The sequence below is a fragment of the Chanos chanos genome, chromosome 1, assembly GCF_902362185.1.
Source record: "Chanos chanos chromosome 1, fChaCha1.1, whole genome shotgun sequence".
Taxonomy (NCBI): Eukaryota; Metazoa; Chordata; class Actinopteri; order Gonorynchiformes; family Chanidae; genus Chanos; species Chanos chanos.
In genome coordinates, this window is record NC_044495.1 from 5,231,987 (window position 1) to 5,251,619 (window position 19,633).

Here is a 19,633-nt window from a genome sequence, read left to right on the forward strand (position 1 = left end):
TCTTTTTTTTTTAAAGAAAATGAAACAGAGGTAAAAGGAAGAGGGCATATTTTCCTTCTCTCCAGTCAAGCCTTCCCCCCAGCCCCCGTCCCTCTCTCTGCCCCCCCCCTCCTCCGAAATTGAGCGTGTGTTCGTCAGGGAGGTGTCGATGAGACGACTTTTTAACTTAGTGTCAGAAATGCTACTTGTCTTAGCCAAGGCAGTGATGCAGTCCGTTCTCTGTGAGTGTGTGTGTGTGAGAGTGTGTCTGTGTCTGAGACCAACAAAGCCTCATGCGTCCGACACATGCTCCGTTCCAGGAACCATTATACGAACACTTTGGCCAGGGCGTCGGCCCCTGCACTCGCGATGTACGCCTTCGACGGGTGGAAGGCGACGTCGTAAATGGACTCGTCTGACTTCTTTCTGTGCGCCGTTATCTCCTGCACACACGTCTTACTGTCCAGGTTCCACAGGCGGATAGAACAGTCGTGACCTGCAGAAGAGAAGGGGGGTGGGGGAGGGGCCGTGGAGTTACCACATCCTTCTTACATGCTCCTTTTTTCGCCTTTTTTTAATGTACTGTCATATCCTTTTTCACAAGTAATTTTCACATTTCAGAACCTCTATGTTCTGACAGCGGATCGCTTTAAGACACTGAAGATGCGTGAATGGTAATGTAGTCATATCCTGATCAGAACCATCCGTGGAAAAAGCACTGAGAGAGGAGGTTGAAGGAAGAAGGTTCAAGAGCAGGATACTTACTGCCAGACATAAGGTAGATGCCGTTGGGGTCGACGGCCAGACTCGTGACAGCGTCCAGGTGAGCTACCATGGCATGGATGACTTTACCTGTGGAGTTTAAATACCAACAGGTCAGGAGCAGCCCCACTTCAAAATGTCACAGTTACCAACAAACCAACCGGCACGGAGACAGAGATCTGAAACTTGACAACGGGTATGTGATTCAGGTGTTGTGGCGCGCAAACTAAGTCATAAACGGCTCAAAACATTTCTTATGAAACTCTTCATAGACTCTAATATCCTGTGTCTGATCTACAGGACACACACAGCCTGATTCCCAGATCCGAATTAAGAGAGAACTCTTAGATTTAATAGAACATCCTACTGAGGATTCTACAGCTTCAGCCTTCGTTATAACTAACTGATTTGAACTATAACATCGCCTGCTATACAGAGCTTGCTAAAGCAATATTGTGTGCCAGCCTTCTCCCAATGTAAACAGTATCAAGACGTCATCTTTTAAGACCACTTACAGTTTTCCCATAAGTTTAACTGTAATTTCTTCACCTGTATCATCTTAAGAGTGTAACTTTCTTATTTAGATATTCACTAAAACGAAAAGTCTCTCTGCATCAGTTTGGAAATGCTCGGCAGTAATCTCCCTGATTTTGAAAGGTCTGACGTTTCAGGTGGTGAAAAGCACCCGATCTCTTATGTTTCCCTGCGTCATTGATTCTCCCTTACAGTGAATCAACATTCCCTTAATGAAACGATATTCCCCCCATGATTCATAGTCCACATCCAGCAGAGTCAAGTCTTCACTGATAAGTCCAGTCATGTGGAGTGAAGGAACTGGGTCAGTCCCGATTGGATGTTAGTGCAAACCCAGCACAGACGAACCGTGATGTGCTCCTCTCTGTCTCACTCTCTCTCTCGTGCACCGACCTGATTTATTGTCGAAGAATTTGATGTGTCTGTCCTCATGCGCAGTGATGGTGATTGGCAGAGTCGGATGGCTCACTACTTTATTTATGTGGTTACCAGCGGGTAGAGCTGAAATAAAATAAATAAATAAATAATAATAACAACAAAAAACCCCCAACACCACTCATTACATCAGCCCATCACATGAGCCTCATACTGCCTTCCTATTGGTCCACACATTCAAACTGGCGCATAGTGACCAATCATAATGATTCTTTCACTGAGTGTGTTGGATTTACAAAGTCTGGGGAAATGGTTCTTTAAGTCTAAGCCCCATGCAGTCCCGCTGTTTAGCATCTCAACACTTCATCACAACTGCTTTAAACGTAAGAGTGAGAGGATGAGAATATAAAAGCATACATGATAAACTGCTGCATGTATGCACGTACATACAGACACATACAGACACCCCCCTACACCAAACCAGCCACCATGTGTCTGTCTCATATGGATTTATTTTAGATGACTTTTAACCGGAGTACTCTCAACCCCATTTGATGTGAATGAACTCTTTGGAGACGTTACCCCCTGTTCTTTTAAACTGTGTGAATATACACTGGACTGGAGTGTGAGGTGAAGACTTACTGCTCTCTCCCTGAGCAGGAAACACCAGCACAGACTGCGAGGTCTCCAGGTCGTAAACGACCGTGTTGCCCGTGTTGAATGACGTCACCATGTGTGCCGGGTCACAGCCGTTAAAGTCCACAGACGTGGGAACGCCATGCTCTGTAAAACAGACAAACAAACAAACAATTAAAACAACACAGAGATAAACAAAACAAGTGAATTCGGTTCTGCTTATGAATCTGTATGGGGTTAATAACAGATTTGTTTTGGACTCTTTGAGAGATGGGACAGGTCAGTCTGACCTCTCTCTCTGTGTTATAGGTGCTGAAATCAGATGTGTGTTTGATAGATAGAGACAGATATGTGTTTGACTGAATGTTTTGGGGAATGGTATTGGGGGGTGAAGGGGTGAAGTCTGACCCCTGTCTGTGTTATAGGTGCTGAAATCAGATGTGTGTTTGATAGACAGAGATAGATATGTGTTTAACTGAATGTTTTGGGGTGAAGTCTGACCCCTGTCTGTGTTGTAGGTGCTGAAATCAGATGTGTGTTTTATAGACAGAGATAGATATGTGTTTGACTGAATGTTTTGGGGAATGGTTTTGGGTTTTGGGGGGGTGAAGTCTGACCCCTGTCTGTGTTATAGGTGCTGAAATCAAATGTGTGTTTTATAGATAGATAGAGATAGATATGTGTTTGACTGAATGTTTTGGGGAATGGTTTTGGGTTTTGGGGGGGATGAAGTCTGACCCCTGTCTGTGTTGTAGGTGCTGAAATCAGATGTGTGTTTGATAGATAGACAGAGATAGATATGTGTTTGACTGAATGTTTTGGGGAATGGTTTTGGGTATTGGGGGGGGGTGAAGTCTGACCCCTGTCTGTGTTGTAGGTGCTGAGGCACGGGGCCTTCTCCTGAGGGTTCCACAGCCGCACGGTGCCGTCTGCGGAACAGGACAGCAGCCGGTTCTTGATGCCGCTGTAGGCCAGTCCCCACACGGCGTCTGTGTGTCCCCGCAGCGTGCCGGCCAGGACGCTCGGATCTAAACAACAACACAGGAGAGTTAGTTATTCAGGCAAAAAGATTACGACATTATCATTTTTGAGGAGCGTTCAAAGGCACAAAAACCTCAAAACCAGGAATCCAAAAAAGAACGTCATTAAAAAATAATACTGTTTTGAAACTGATAATAATCCCTCATAGTAGCAACTAATATACGCTGCTACACGAGAACCTAAGCAGTAAATGACATGTCAAGATTGTTCTAGTGCAGGGGTGGGCAAATCCTGTCCTGGAGGGCCATGGTCCCGCTGTTTTTCTTGTGGACCAACTAAATACAGTCTCTGATTGGCTGAAGAGCATGCACACCTGTTTTCAAAGTGAAAATCAACAGGTAGCTAAAAGGTGAAAACAAAAACCCGGCAGGACACCAGCCCCCCAGGACTGGATTTGCCCACCCCTGTTCTAGTGTCTCTGAGACAGCCACGCCCACCATATGTGTCGTAAGGGTCAACGCTGGAGCTGGGGATGTTCCACCACTGTATCGTAGAATCGATCCCTCCGCTGAAACACTGCTCCCCGCTCGAGCCCACAGCCAATGACAGCACAGGACCCCTACAGACACACGAGGCAAACGCACGTGCACACGTTAGGTTTATATTCACCGGAATGACTGAATCTGTTTACCATAACGGTCGACGGCGCGTCTGTTGTAAGAGTGATGAAATCTAACAGAATTAAGAGGACATGTAGTGTATCAGCGTAGTGTTCGCTTTAACTATACTTACACATGAGCCCTGAATGTGTATATTGGCTCCACATCAAAAGAGGCACTTCTGGAAAAAGGAGGGAGAGTTGATTAAAACCAATGAATTCCTTTATTGGACCTTAAGTAAACTAATCAGTGTTATTAAAACAAGTAACAGATAAAAGCACAATTTACTCAAGCGACTCGTGGGTAAACACCAAAAGGTGAGAGTCAATTACGAGTCAGCTACGACCAAATATGGAAGTGCTGGATAATCGGCTGAGAGCAGTACAGTCTGCGCCCTGTGAGGGGCCAGAGGGGACACTTGCTTTTTGGCAGGGACCGTCTTCTGCAGGTTCCACAGTTTGAGAGTGTGGTCCTCTGACACGGTCACCAGGACAGGCTCCACCGGGTGGAAGGCCAGGGCTCGCACGCCGTCAAAGTGGCTGCGTAGCGTGTACTTGGGGTTCCACGTCTTCCTGAACGAATCCTTATTGGCTGGCAGCTAAAAATAGGAGAAAGGGAAAGGGGGGGGTGAGGTGTTGGGGAAATTGAACAACTGTGAAATGCGACCTAGGACTGACACGTTGTGTAAGTGGAAGGCATATGGCTAATGCTATGAGACCTCCCGGTTTCCCTTATCGACAAGTCATTCAGTGTTTCAGTAACAAGAGGATGATGAACTACAGAGATGACTTGCCCTCATTCTGAGGGGGTGGGGGTCCCTATTATTCCAAGTTTTATCTAACTAACCTGATTCAACACACCAGGGTCACTAGGAGCGTTTGAATATTAAAATCAAATACGTCAGAAAAAAGGTTGAAACAAAATGACACAAGATGGTGGAAAAAGAGGTCAGCCCTTACACATTACCTGCTTAGGTCAACTGTCCCAAAATCACTTTACATATCACAATCTGACCATTCTCCGACCGTGTTCAGATCAATACATCAAAGAATACACCAGTGCATCCTCAGTCCTTTATCAACCTACGCTCTCCCCACGACTAATCTTACTTTTAATCACATGGACCGTCAGTGCACCACACGTTTAGCAGAGTCCAATTTATTCAAATTGCTGTGCGCTACACCATAACAGTCAAGCCCTACGCGCAGAACATCTGTTGAGACCACATTTGGACATGGTGCAGCGCCTTCAGAACAAGGATTTTTATAATGACAGCATGAGAAAACTGGTTCTAACTGTGTAATACACAACACCCAGAGTTTTCTCTCGTCACATCTCAGCGCGTACCGGCAGCGGCCCTCTGTGTGACATTACTACACTAATGCACTCTATCCCATTAGAATGTACCGGGACACTGCTGGGCTGCTGCCTGCATTATCAGCGGAGCGAAGAGGGACAATTAAAAAGTTCTGAAATGTAAAAAGTTCTCAGTGGAACTTTTTTTTTTTCCCTCTTGGTGTTCCTGTTGGTATTAAAACGTCTTAACCACCAAATGCAAGATAACACCTGAACATACTTTGCATATAAAATTAGAATAAACATTTTCTCCAAATTTGATGAGATTAATTTATGCAATTCGATTAAAAAAAAAAAAAAAGGGTAAGAAAGGCACTTGTCTGGCCTGAGAGATTTGGGGTTTAGTCTTAGAACGGGAATAGTTCTCACACTAAAGGAGAAATAACCAAACAGTTCATGACAAGAAAAAAATCTCCAGGGGGAGAAATTACCCGCAACAGCTGAAAATAGACAATTACAACTCGTGCCTAATTACGACCTACGACCTCTAAAACAGCCCGGCCTATTATTGGCCATGGGCGACGAATTTCGATTTTCGTTTGCTTCACTTCAGCCGGACCCGTTAAAGGTCAACGAGTGAGTCACTGATCTCTCTGTGGCTGTGCTCAGCGTGTGGTGGCCTGCAGTGGAAGGTGGACCACTCTCTGACGACCCCTGGATGGCATGAATGAGAGGAAGGACAGGGGGGCCCAGAGGAATGCCATGCTGGGGGGGGGGGGGGCACTTACATCATAGCTGTAATCGGTTTCGTCGTTGGCCACGGTCAGGTCGGCGAGGTCTCCCAGGCCCAGCACGCTCTCCAGCACGTCATCGTTTCCCATGATAAAGGATTTGCCACCTCCGGAGGGGAAAGGCAGCGGCTCGGCTATGAATAGGACAAACGCAGAGAAATTCCCATTCAGACCAAATGCCACGCAACCGCACCACCGAACTTACCATGTACAGTCATGAGCATAACAAGCGCCCCATCAACCCCCCCACCCCTCCCGGTCAAGGCTAGTTTTGAGTCAGGCAACTGGCCCAGCTGATGACTACCTTAAGCTTTTGTTTGTCTTTCTCCTACAGTTATTAGTCTTTCCCTTTCAGGAATGACTTCTGACAGAACACCCTTAACAAATCTGCATTCACACAACTCATTTCTTGACACAGAGGTCTCAGGGAACAATCTCCGGGCTTCTTTCGCTAGACTGACTGACTGAAATCAGAGAGAGGAGACTGGATTATCCTCTGAGAGCTTCATCTTCATTGTCTTTGCCTCATGGAATTTTCCCTTGTTCTGTCAGGATCACTTGGCTCCTAGGCTAAGGTGTCTGCTGAGCCGCTGCATAACAATACCAACTGTAAGAAAAATGAAACTCGTATCCAACTCAGCTCATTAAAACTGGTGCTTAACGCAGGGCCTTCATATTCTCCAACACAGTGGGTCTACTCAGAGTAAGACTGGCACCCTCATAAAAACAGGGACTTATGTGTTTAATTCAACACAAGAAAACCTCACTGGACGTATTACACGTCTGGTCAAAAATGAGTCCAGTCCCAATTTACATAATCCCTATATTTCATATGTGAGTCAGACCAAGGAGGAGTGTGTGTGTGAGTGCTGTAGAAGCCAGCTCAAGCAGTCACAGATATTGTGGATTAAACGAGTGTCTCTCTCTCTTTCTGTGTCTCTTTCTTTCAGCCTCTCACACTCTCAAACTGTTCTCTCCTAATATCCCCATCTCTTTGGGTCCACCTCTCTGTTCCTTTCTCTCTCTCTCGCTCGCGCTCTCTCTCTCTCTCTCTCTCTCTCTCTCTCTCTCTCTCTCTCTGTGTGTGTGCCTGGACCCCCTGCCTGGAGAGTTGTGTGAGGACACTAGGAAAGGGAGCTGAGAATATCCTCTCTGTGCAAGAGAGAAGAGCAATGCTGACGCAGCAACTGGCCCTTATTCACATTCCACGGAGGGGGGGTGGGGGTGGGGGGGGCGGGGTGCTGCCCAGAATACACTCACACATACCCCTCCACACCACCCACTTACCCACCCATACACACTTTCACTGACTAACCTGAATTAAACGCCCCCCCCCACACCCGCTTTTTTGTTTTTTTGTTTTTTTTTTTAAATAAAAGTACGTCTTTAACTGCTATATGTGTCTCATGTCTTGAGACAGAGAGGTGACCATGTTAATGCTATGGGTCACATTCGTAGCTGTTTAGTAACATGGCTATTCGGTGACATTAACGGTGTTGTGGCAGTGTTCAGTGATGTTCAGTGGCACAGGCAGTGCAGGAGATCTCTTACCCCACTCTGTGCCATCCCCTGAACTCCTGGCCTCCCCGGCCCCCTCACCGTCCTCTGCGTTCACCAGGAAATCAAACTCCTTCAGCGCCTCCTCAGTATCTGGGTCATCTGGCAAGTCAGAGGCCAAACCCTCGTTCCCTACCTGAGAAGCCAAAGGTCATTGAGTGCATTACAATTCAAGCCTGTGATAAACCGTCGCTTGTGATAAACAACGGGGATAAGTTTACTGAGTAGCTAAAAATCAGCTTTCATGCTTTCCTATACATCTATCCTTTTATTTTGGTCTGTATTTCTGCGCACTCTTGGTACAAATTCACTATTAAACTTATTAGGAGACAAAAAAAGGTGTATTCTCACTTCACTGGTACGTGACTTTGAGCTCTCAGTCTTGAATATACCCATTATCAACATCCATAACAATTAATGTGAGTCATTATGGGAGCCATATCCCTGTAGTCTGGAAGACAAACGCTGTACCTTAATTTTATGTTTCTTTATTCTGTGTTTATCTGTCCGGTCTGAAATATCCTCCATCAGCTCTCCTTCTTCATCATCCTCTTCGTCGCTGTCGTCTGCATTTTCTAAGAAGTTAAATGTCTCCAAAACATCTCCTGGATTTCTTCGAGAGTAGAGAGAGAGAGAGAGTGAGAGTCGTTATGACAGCGCAGGAATGCCAATCACGTACAACCATCAGTGTATCACAAGTGGTTTAAGAATCAATCAATCAGTCAGTCAGTCATTCAGTCAGTCAATCCATCAATCTATATCAAGGTGAAGTGAGCCAAAGTGAATTGAAAGCGTTTTATTTTACCTTTTTATGTCTTGTCCCTTTCGTTTGGTTGGAGATTCTCCTCCATTCAGAATCTGTTCAAGACTCTTGGTTTCCACAGAACCGTTCTGTTCTGATCCAGACAGGCCCAGTAATGACCGCACTCGTTGGGACCGCACATCTAATATCGTGTCCGTGTAACCTACTTCCTGAAGATATCTGCCAAAAACAAAGCAAAGGTTAACCTCACAATCCTATAATCAACTCAATCAGAAAAAAAAGACCTATTACAAGATTAAAAAATAATTGCACATCTTGCCAGTTTCTTTTAACTACTAATGGATTAATGGACGCATGTCAGCCTACAGCTGTTTATGTGAAGCAGGACAACAGAAACAGATAAGTATCCTGTAAACCTTCCACATAACATTCGAGAAGCCTGTTTAAAGCTGCTGGCTGAGATGTGAGGGTACAGGGTGCAGGGTACTCACTGTCTGAGGAGTTGTCGTCCCTGTTTCCAGGTTAACTGGCTGTTCTGAGGTACGGCTGGTACCTCTGTATCTTTGGTATCGTCTGCACAGAGACAAACGACGGGTACACAGAGTGAGATTAAATCTAAAGCCAGAGCTTAAGACTGAAGTCAGAGGTAAGGCACAAGCCTACCTGATTCAAAGCTGGGCATCTTCACTTCACCTTGATTGAGTTCTGTTCCATATTTTAATTTATGGTATTTTGCTCTGCAAATAAAGTGATAATCATTCAATCTTTCGCACTTACTTAGACATGGCTAAATGTTGACTGAAACATATATACACAGGAGCAGACCCTGTTCTTTTAAAATGTATATTATATTGTGTCTACAAACCTTTCTTGCTTTAGTGCATATTCTAACATTTTTATTCTTCTAACCAGATCGTTCTTTAAATTTTCTTGACCCTTCCTTTCACCTTGGAGGAATGCTATTCGGGCCTGGAAAACACAAACAGAACATTTGTCAATACGCATGCCAAAACCCCCCCACCACAAAATATTCAGACATTTCTCTGGAGATATAGACTATACTTTTTCAATAGGCTATACTTTTACTATAGTAAAAAAAGTGTGTGTGTGTGTGCGTGTGAGACAACAGAAAGGCATGCAGTTACATCTATGTTAAGTCATCACCATCAGCGCTGCATGTCTTTGTGTTTTCGAATTATTAACAGAGAGACCAAACTGTGTGTGTTTGTGTGTGAAAGGGGGAACAGAATAGCGTGTAATGACAGAGTGGTATTTGGACAGGTTAGCTTTACAAAACCAGGGAACAGTTGCATAATCATAGACCTTAGACATTTCAATACATCTCTCATTCAGCTAAAACAAAAAACAAAACAAAACAAAAACAACAACAAAAAAATATATAGAAAAACACCACCGTCAGATGATTTTAAGTCATAATTAAACTACAAACTAAATGTGCTTTAAAATCAAAACACAACAGATCAAATTTATTTTTATGAATATTAAAATTCTCTCCTGAATTTCACGCATCAGCTATATGCTAGCTAAAACTTAAAGTTTAGGTCAAATCTGCCCCTCAGGAAAAAAAAAAAAAAAAACACACACACACACAGCATAGTGGCTGTGTAGTAGTGACTGGTGCCAGCTATGAAACTCGATTCCCCTTAAAGGGTACTGACCATGGTGAGGGAGGGGCTATTTATAGACATCCAAACTCTTAAATGACTCCTCCCACACCCAATAAGAGGTCAGGCTACACATGACAACCGGTTTGTTTGACAGGTAAACTTGGGGAACGCGCTCTGTGCTGTCGTCGTGGAGACAGAGAAGTCGGGGGGTTCGTGGCCGAGCAGCTACACCCATGGTTGTCAAAATTAATTTTCACATCCATCACACAATGAAGGCTCAGCGAACGGACAAGCTTACTGACGAACTGAGACTTAAGGTCAACAAACAGAACAAATTAACAGAGAACTCACTCCCTATAAATAAAAAAACAACAGCTAAAATCCAGCGAACAGCAGTAAGGCGCACAAAGACACTGCGTTGCACAAGTTGGTTCCTGAAACTGGCCAATCAGTGGTGATTTCTTAAAAGTGATGACAACCAGTCAGTTTGGTTGTTTTAGGGTTACTACCTGTTTTAACCTAGAAATGTTTTCTGTGTCAGTCCGATTCGCAGTTCAGGACTAATGTCTATGTGAGTGTGTCAAAGAGTGACTGGGCAGTTCTATGAACAGCCACAGATTCACATTACAGAGGTAGTAACAGGTGTAGTCTACAGCCTGCATTCAATAGCTCACTTCTTTTCCACTACCTCTCCCTCTGTGTGGACAGCCAAGCAGGGTTTAATGCCGAATTTTTGTTGCCCCGTTGCCGTGATTATCAAACAGTCGCCCAAAGGTTACAGTAATTCACAAGCATACACTTCTACTAATAAATGCTGATATATCTATATGTATATATATTTATTGGCGGAAGAACACCGTGACACGGTGAGAAGAGCTAAACCTTACTGGACAAGAGCGTCCAACATTCTAAAGTCAGAAGTCTGTTATTTTAACTGAATAAAGATGAGGCTCTAGATTCTGCCAGTTTAGAAAATGGCTGTGGCTGTGGGTCTGGCCGCTGGGAGCTGTCAGACCTGTTAACAGGGTGGATGGGCAGTGGCCTGGGAGAGGGAGAAGCAGCTGTCTGCGTTTGTCTTTTCTGCTGTGGACATGTCAGAGGCAGCTGGACATACTAATGTCAGATCTGTTAAAGCGCCCATGGGCCCTTTGTGCTAAAATCCAAAACAAATAAACAACCTGGTTATAATGACCTATTCTGCTGGGCAACCTAACACATTAGCACATCATTTAGCCTGTATAACAATAATAATAATTATTATTATTAATAATAATAATAATAATAATAACTTCTTGTATGGTACTAAGAAGGTCAAAACACTTGACAAAATATACAATGAACATATAAAAAAGTGTCAAGAAAACTGTGAACAAGCTTAAATGCATTAAGAGAACAACACATAACCAATAATATACTAAATAAATCTGACTACCAATAAAGAAACATTTCTAAAACAACATTACAAGGGAGGCTAAATGGAGATCGAAGACGAACAAAGAATTAAAAGTAGGCCAATTCATTAAAAAGTTGAAGAGAAAGTTGAGAAAATAGTGATAAAAATGAATGAACTACTTAATGAAAATCTTAGGGGGGGGGGGGGGTTGCCTGAGCTTTGTAAGGGAATAGGTGAGTCACAGAGAGCAAGGGCCTGTCCTTCAGCGTACACATACACATACACGTGGCTGCTTCACCTTTCCTCCTGAGTTTTACTGTTGAAAAATTCATGAGGCCAGGTTATCCTAAATCACAGCCTGGAACACAATCTGCCACACACTCACAAATGGATACGGAGGCTAGAGCACTTCAAACTTTAAAAACACACACACTCTTTTTTTTTTAAAACAATCCTGGAACAAGTAGTTAGCCATAGTAAAAATGCTAGATAAGGTGTAACATGTTTGAAGTTCACCTCAATACTTAAGATGCAGCTTTTGGAACAAGCTGAGGTCCTTTTCAGAAACCGGACTGAGAAAGTGCCTTGCAGTATTTCAGGCAAAAGGAAACAAAACCACAGGTCAACCTCTTAGTGATTTCTAGCAGGAGAAAAGGTCCAACATGTCCAGAAAGTTCCTGAGATCAACAAAAATAGTCTCGGCATCACTGCTGCTGTGGGACTTAAACCTGAAATCACGACGAAGAATAATATCCACGTTTTTTATTTGAAGCTTGCTCTGCAGGACCACATTATCTATTTTTTTTTTTTTTAAATAAAATCCTCTCTTCCTTTGCACTTGTGCCAAAGATGTGGATTTCTGTTTAATTTTAGGATTAGTTTTAGGATTACTGTTCATCCAATCTATGGTGCTGGAATCATTGTTTATCAATGGATTTAGAGCCATCAAAGATCTTCACCTGTCAAAACAGATAAGTACAGGCTTACAACATCAGCATGTTCAGAGTAATTCTACCAAGTAGAGTCATGAACAAAGAGAAAAAGAGTGGGCCTAAGACTGAGCCCAATGGAACACCACAGACACTATGATGTTTCTTTGAAACACGCTCATCAAGACTAAGAAAACATCGCCTGTCAGACAGTAGGTGTTAAAACCAGTTCGAAGGAGTTCCAGGGGGATAAAACTAATGTTGAAACTGATCTAGACACAGCCTGTAAGCCGCTCTACACTGTCGAGAGCAGGATATAAATCCAGAAATACTACAAATGAACAGATTGTTATCACTGTTTAGTCTCAGATCATTTGATGCGTTTCAGTGGAGCTGTTTCAGTGCTGTGGCCTGATCTAAAATAGACCAGATATTTTTTTTTTTTACAAGTGTGTTTCACTGGGGGTGTGGGGATAGGGGCAGATAGATCTAAACTAGATTGTTTTTGTTGACAATTGTGGTATAAAGTGTACCTGGAAAGACGCCTGTTTCCATAAGGCAGTTTGCTCTGTCAAACACAATTACACTGTCAAAAACGACTTCGAATTCAGTTCTTGGAACTGGATCCATGGGACAGGTGGACGGTTTCAAATGCGAGGCAATTTTCCGAAGAGGCATTTGATTAATTTTGCATAAGGCGTTCGTGTAGTTGAAGGAAACAGTCCTGTCCTCACGGCTTGAGCCATGTCAGCGTGTTTCAGTGATTGTTTTAATCAAAGAACCAAGACAGATCTTTACAATTACCAGAGGACTGGAAAAACCTGTCAGTCAATGGGAACGGATGTGAAGGGAAATCTACAGTGCATAATAAAACTCTGGAACTATCTTCATAATCATTCACTTCAGAAAAGATGGTCTGCTTCTCATTTTGTACTACCTTGTTGGAAAAACAAACGGAACTTAAGTTCACCGTATAGGTATAATATCGGCTCAGTTTCTGTCCAAATTAGTTTAGCAATTGGTAGTCAGCTTTGGGTTGGGAGACTCACTTACTCATCCAGGGTTCAGCTCTGGTAAGAGGTAAATGTTAATTTTTATCTGGTGTTAAAGTATTTCACTTTACCGCGTATTGATCACATACAAACTTGATCGATCATAAATGATGTCTGAGAGAACTCTGCTGATACAGTAATTCAATGTGATTTTCTGCCTCAGGGCTTAGCACTCTAAAACGCATGGACAACTGTGTCCAAAATGAAAAGAAAAAAAAAGTAAAGTAAAAAACAGGCTGAAATAATCAATATTACTGAGAATATAATCAAATACATTGATAAGAAAATCTCTCTCAATAACTTCTTGGTAAATTGAGATAAAGAAACGTGCGACAGACATCAAGGTTTAGATGTTTTCCCAAACTATACGCTTCTTCCTTGCTTAACACCTCAGGCTTTGTAGTTTCTCTGGAGGGATGAATTCGCTGGAAAGAGAACTGACGTGTGGGTACGGTATATGACCCACAAATCGCTAACCCCGATAAGCAACGCGAGGTGAATGCCCTGGAGATAGAGGCCTAACAGTGAGTGAGGCGTCGGGCAAAGGCAGTGAGATCAGGGGCCAAATTAAGAGCCTTACAAAAGGCCTAGGCTGCAGTGGACAGGCAAGAATAGCCCTCGCCAACTCATGACAAATTCCTCTTTACAACTGCCTCCAGCTACGAGCCCTACCACAATCTAAACGCCTTCCACACAGGCCACTGTAGTAAAAAAAAATTATTAAATATTGCTTTTACAAAGAAAAATATTTAAGTCTGAGGCTGTTTGTGTCATCTCCTTAAAAAAAAAAAAAAAAAAAAAAAAAAAAAAGGAAGCCAACTTCCTGAAATTGTGATTCAGTTGTCTCTCTGCCTAAAAATGCAGGGGGTGGGGGTGGGGGGACGCAAACAAACAAGTTTCCGTGAAAAGACGACCACTGTTTTATTTAGAAGGATGCCCCGGTCGCTCAGCAACTGGGCTGTCAAACGCAGCAACGTGTAAAACACATCAGTTATGCCGGGTGGAAATGGACTTCAGAAGAGGACAGTGTCTGAGAGAATGTCACACACAGCCTCAGTGAAAACAGAGTGAGACGTCCACATTGTTCCAGGCTGACCTAGCTTCCAGAAAAAATTAAGACTGGAATCCCTTCAAAAAAAACGCTCGCACCGTTCATATGAAGAAAAAGGCATTTTTTGTAGAAAAAAAAAATCTTCCATGACATTTGTTGTGAGTGACAGTTTTTTTTCCGCAGGGTTTCACACATTCATTGCTAAATTTTCCAATACAAACAAATACAGTAACGTCTGCATAGACTAGCGACTCCTATAAGCTCCCACTAACCAAATGATTTAATGTGTCAAGGGGACTGGTGTTGAAAATGATGATACAGTACACCAAAACAGCACAACCGTCTCAACAGAGCGTGACTGCGACCAGTTACTCTGAGCTCACTGACAATGACGGACAGACACTTGAAAGGATATGTCTTCAAAATCACAATGCAATGACCGAGCAAAAGACAACACCGGATCTACAACCACCATGATCCAGTGTCAACAACAAAACCGTGCGTCATCAGGTTCCCAAAGCCGATATTTATGTTAGCGCTGCCATTTGGAAACCACGGCCAACGTGCAAAACAACATATAACTCTCTGCACTTCTGAACAGTGGGAGAGAGTACAGTGTTGATTTCTGATGCGTCTTTTTTTTTGTTGTTGTTTTCCTCTTTCTCCTACATCTTGACTGACTTGTGTTTGGACAAAGCCAGAGGAAAGCCTGCTTTCGATACACACTTTACTGCACTGTTAAACAGTGTTGAATCTGTGACTGGGTTTGATCATTACTCCTTGCAAAACCTCCTCTATACGCACTGCTGAGTCAATAACCAAACACAAAGATGAGGCGAAACACCTCCTACCACCTCCTAAACACTCAAGATTTGAACTTTTTTGAACTTCTGCGGTACGTTCCGGAAGTATAGAATATGGAAGAGGTTTCCACTTCCTTTATCCTTCAAAGAGTCAGAGATTTGCTTTCCTCTTCAATACCCTAATATCCTACTAAAACCAGTTCAAAACACATAGGACAGGATTCCTTTACGGACCAAGGCCACGTTGCAGGCAAACACTGGCCCAACTCCTTATTAGCAAATAAATATTCCTATGTTTGGGGTTTCTGTGTCTTTATCTACACCTTTCAAATATAATGTGCTGATCTCTACTTGTAGTAATAACCCAAGCACATTTCTAGATCTAGATTTAGACACATTTCAAAACGAATTTCAACTTAAACTATTAACAAACACATCTATGATTAAGCATCAAAATATAAGCAATACATTTGTTTCAATCTGTACCAGAGACAAAACCTTCAGACTGCCACAGCCCTGAGCAAAGCCATTACATACCACATGATCAATTTCTCAATTACACAGGTACATACATTAAGGGAAACCCTGACATGCACTTAGGTAAGCAACAACTCATGAGGTCACTTTGTATTGACCGAATCCCGCATGTCTAGGACAGGTCCCATGGCAGAGCATCTCCAGTCCCTCGTACCTGTGAAATATGCATCATGATATATATATATATCTCTATTAGCCATCGTATTGTGAACAAATGGGAGAGCAAATGGGAGCTATACATATGGCTGGCACCAGATGGCTGGTAAAAGCCCTCAGGAAGCGACGGATAGCTGGTGAAAATCTCTCTCACCCCCTATGACTAAACTAACTTAAACATTAGGAAAGCATGTCACGGCAGCTGCGCTTAAGATTCAGCCGCACAATGAACTTGCGACACGTGATGGTGGAGTATCTACAGACACAGGCGGTGATACATGGCTTAAAGACGAAAAACGCATAAGGAAAAAAGAAACGAAAGGGAGATCTCAGCCCTGTTGTCACGTTAAACGAAATCAAAGTCTAAGGTCAGTAAACCTTATGAGAATGAGTCATCAAAAGAAGCAAACAACTTGGCTACAGTTTAACAGCTTATAAATTGCCAAGATCAGGAGATACTGAGCTGAGAAGAAAGGAGGACAAAGGAAAAAAAAACCTAAAAATATGTCAGACAGCCATTGCCGTCCAGTGCACTTCACACAGAAAAATTTCACACCGGTTTCAATAAATCAACAAGGAATTCGTTTGCCTTGATGGATGTTAGGTTAAATGAAACTGGGGCGATTGCAAATAAGGCAGGCCCTCTGCTCATTTTGATTGGACGAGGACACGTGTAGAATGAAGACTGGGCCTAGGCCTACATAACAATCACGCTCTCAAAAAGCCTGATCTAGCACATGTAGGCTAATGACAGTTTAGAATTTGTTATTCCTGCCAGAGAAAATGAGGTGCTTTCTATCAACAAAACTACCTCTGGAACAGGGGCACACACACACACACACCAGCTGCTAGAGTGAAGAAAGCTACGGATGACCTGTGAGAGAGTTTTATGGACGACAAAGCGTGATGAATACATAAAGACGTCTCTCCCTCACAACTGCACTCGTCAAATTTAAGCAGTCTCATAAACCTCCAACATATTCTGGCACCTATTTCTGCATCGAGTGAGGAGACCCACATTAACTATTCATAAACGCCACAGCTTCTAAATAGAGTCTTTAATGAAGTGTACTGCCTTTGCTTTCAGATGTCACCGCTCTGACTGATACAGGATGACAACAAACTACATGCAAAAATCGCATTCTTTGTGGGTCATGATATCAAATGTTTGTGAGACATCATGACAAAAGCAACTACAGTGACAGACTAGACTATTAAAGGCTGCAGCCCAAGTGTGATATATCCATTGAGTGACATTACAACACACATCCAGAATGCTGGCTCTTTGGTGGAATGCGGAAAGTGCGTAAACAAAGTGAGGCAAGGAGAGCTCATTGGGTGAAAGGAAACGTGGGTAATTGATGAGGGATTCATGCTGAAAGCATGCGTCTCTCAGCAAGTCGACACAGGGTTTTTAAGCGTTTATCGGCCTCAACTTCCAGTTAGACCGACTATGGGGGTGGGGTGAGTGTACACGCATACAATGTAACCCTCTGTCATGAACATTTCCACATCTCTGCATACCTTTATCAACCAGAACATCCACCAATTCCTTTTCCCCCCACCTCTAGGAGCTTCAAAGCATGAATACAGCCCTCTCTCATACTCACAGAAAGAGGACCAAACAGTGTCCCAGTACATGGTGAACACACCAGTCCAGAGGATGGAGCACAGATGAATGCTTCCACAAGACTAGAGATAATGAGTTTCTAATTTAGAAACAGAACAAGTGTAAAGGAACAGACACTGGAAATGTCATATTGTACTCTATGTACCATAGAAACATAGCCACACCATCCAAGTGAGATGTGATTGAGCACTAGATAACTGCTCACTGAATACTTGATGAGTCTCAGGTTCCACAACATCACCTTTGTGAGGTATAAAAAAAACCAACATCAACTAAAACTCCTAAAACAGACATATCATGAGGCAAAAACTGTCTGTGAACCAAGACACCAGTGTCAAGTATCATTCTCAAGTATTTGGTCACCTTAGTGCGAGTAGAAGCGAAACACAGCAAATCTGACCGCTGTTGGTACTACACTGCATTGCCTTTGGAATTAAAATCACACCAATGCCAGTTTGCTATTATTGTACGTGTCACATGGTATTTAAGAGACAAATTTTTTGAATAGGTGATTAGCCTAAATTTTTAGGGGGTGTGGGGCGGTCTGGCAAGCTAGCATCAACTGGATGACCTAATCGTAGCCACCTTGTCAACTGGGTGCGCAACTCAACCTGTTTTTCGCTAACTAACGACAGATATGTTACATATCAATGTATGGATAATGTATCTTCCTTAACCTAGCGTAGTAGTGTTGTAACGTAGTACAAGACAGAAATGGAATACGTAGTTCATCTACTTCAGACGTTTCTTGAGGAGAGAGATATCAACTACAGGGAAAAATAAAGGATACAGAACTAAGACGTCAGCTAAGAGTCTTTCAGACCCAGCTAGCTAATTTAGCTAAACTAACTTATCAGACTACTCAGAGAGCCCAACAAGATAGATTCCGGCCAACTTTATTGGTCTGGCATTGCTGACAATTCTGAAAATTATGCGCGTACGTTATATAAATTGCAGATTAAAGTGACAGACCCTCTGCTACTACGGGAAATAGAGCAAAAAGGTGGATAGGCTAACTAGCAAGCTGTTGGCTAAGTAAAACGGACCTATGCATGTAGACGCCATGTTGACCGAACCAAAATGGCTGAATGAGAGATGAGTTGACATAGTCAGCTGTCTGCTTTCAGATGGGTTCGTGACGATTTTCTAGGGGTTAAATCAGTGATAACGTAAAGAGAACGTTACATCTGAACGATTGAACGCTGTTCTTAAATGACAAGGTAAGACAAAAGCAGCACATATCACCTACTAGACAGCAAGTCTGTAAAATATCGCTGTCTATACATGCGTGAGTTAGTTAGCTGGCTGTTAGCTTGCTATGTGGGGCGGCTAGCGTAAACTAGCTAACCGGACAATTTGCTAAGTAGCTCATGTTAAGCAAGTATACGAAGGGTTTCCACTCTGACTGAGAATTGGGTGACACTTCTGTGTTATCTGTGTTTTACCCAGCCGTCGATATTCACATCCCCAAAGGCACCATTTCACCCTTAAATTTCAGTTAACGTGTTAGCTGGTTAGCATAATTTGTCAGCAGTTTGTTAGCAAACACGCTAACGTGTACTCTGCGATACCTGGAGTTCGGCCCTCTCCACTTCCCAGTGAGCCCTCTCCATCTCGAAGCGGGCCCATTCGTGTTGGATGTAGTGTAAAATTCCCGGGATAGTGTATTGCTGGGGCCTCGGCAACTCGTCAGGTGGCTGTTGGACCATTAGCGCACCACTCTGAGGATTAATGTTACTATTCCCCTGTTGCGGTGGCTGCTGCTGTCTTGGGGCGGCCATTCCTATTCCTCCTCCGCCGGGGTGTTCATCCATTTTTTAAAACAGGAAAGTCCCGGTAGAAGTCACCGTAGAATTTCGTTTGGAATCCCCGAGCCCCTTTCAGTCTACAGTTCTGGATCAGCGTTGTAACGTTTCGCTCCGGGTGAATGTCAGTTATTCTGGAGAACGGCACAGTGTTTTGGATTTAGTGTCAACGCACGGATTTGCCGGCCGCCATTAGTCCGATCCCTGGATATGAGTCTCTTTTCTGCGGGGGTGAGGGAGAATTGGCTCGCGCTGCATGATGGGACGTGTTCACCCAACCCTCTTTCTCAATAATCCAAATACAGTACTTGCTATC

General features: G+C 43.2%; 1 protein-coding gene across 1 annotated transcript; it reads right to left on the reverse strand.

Moving 5' to 3' along the window:
* Positions 1-96: 96 nt before the first annotated feature.
* Positions 97-19,514, reverse strand: strn3 (striatin, calmodulin binding protein 3). The gene is made up of 16 exons (XM_030772608.1): positions 19,084-19,514; positions 9,199-9,302; positions 8,997-9,070; positions 8,825-8,906; positions 8,376-8,552; positions 8,042-8,183; positions 7,565-7,706; positions 6,011-6,147; positions 4,349-4,524; positions 4,060-4,107; positions 3,765-3,886; positions 3,147-3,314; positions 2,293-2,433; positions 1,669-1,776; positions 745-831; positions 97-475 (listed from the first exon to the last, which is right to left on the reverse strand). Exons 1-16 carry the CDS (start codon positions 19,324-19,326, stop codon positions 306-308), a joined length of 2,121 nt encoding a protein of 706 aa, XP_030628468.1. The 5' UTR covers positions 19,327-19,514; the 3' UTR covers positions 97-305.
* Positions 19,515-19,633: the final 119 nt, after the last annotated feature.

Coding starts and splice junctions, on each gene's coding strand:
- strn3 (XM_030772608.1), bottom strand. CDS start 19,326: ATGGATGAACACCCCGGCGGAGGAGGAATAGGAATGGCCGCCCCAAGA. Junction 6,148..7,564: donor AGGGGATGGCACAGAGTGGG/GTAAGAGATCTC, acceptor TCCTATTCATAG/CCGAGCCGCTGCCTTTCCCC. Junction 3,315..3,764: donor TGACCCTTACGACACATATG/GTGGGCGTGGCT, acceptor GTTGTTGTTTAG/ATCCGAGCGTCCTGGCCGGC.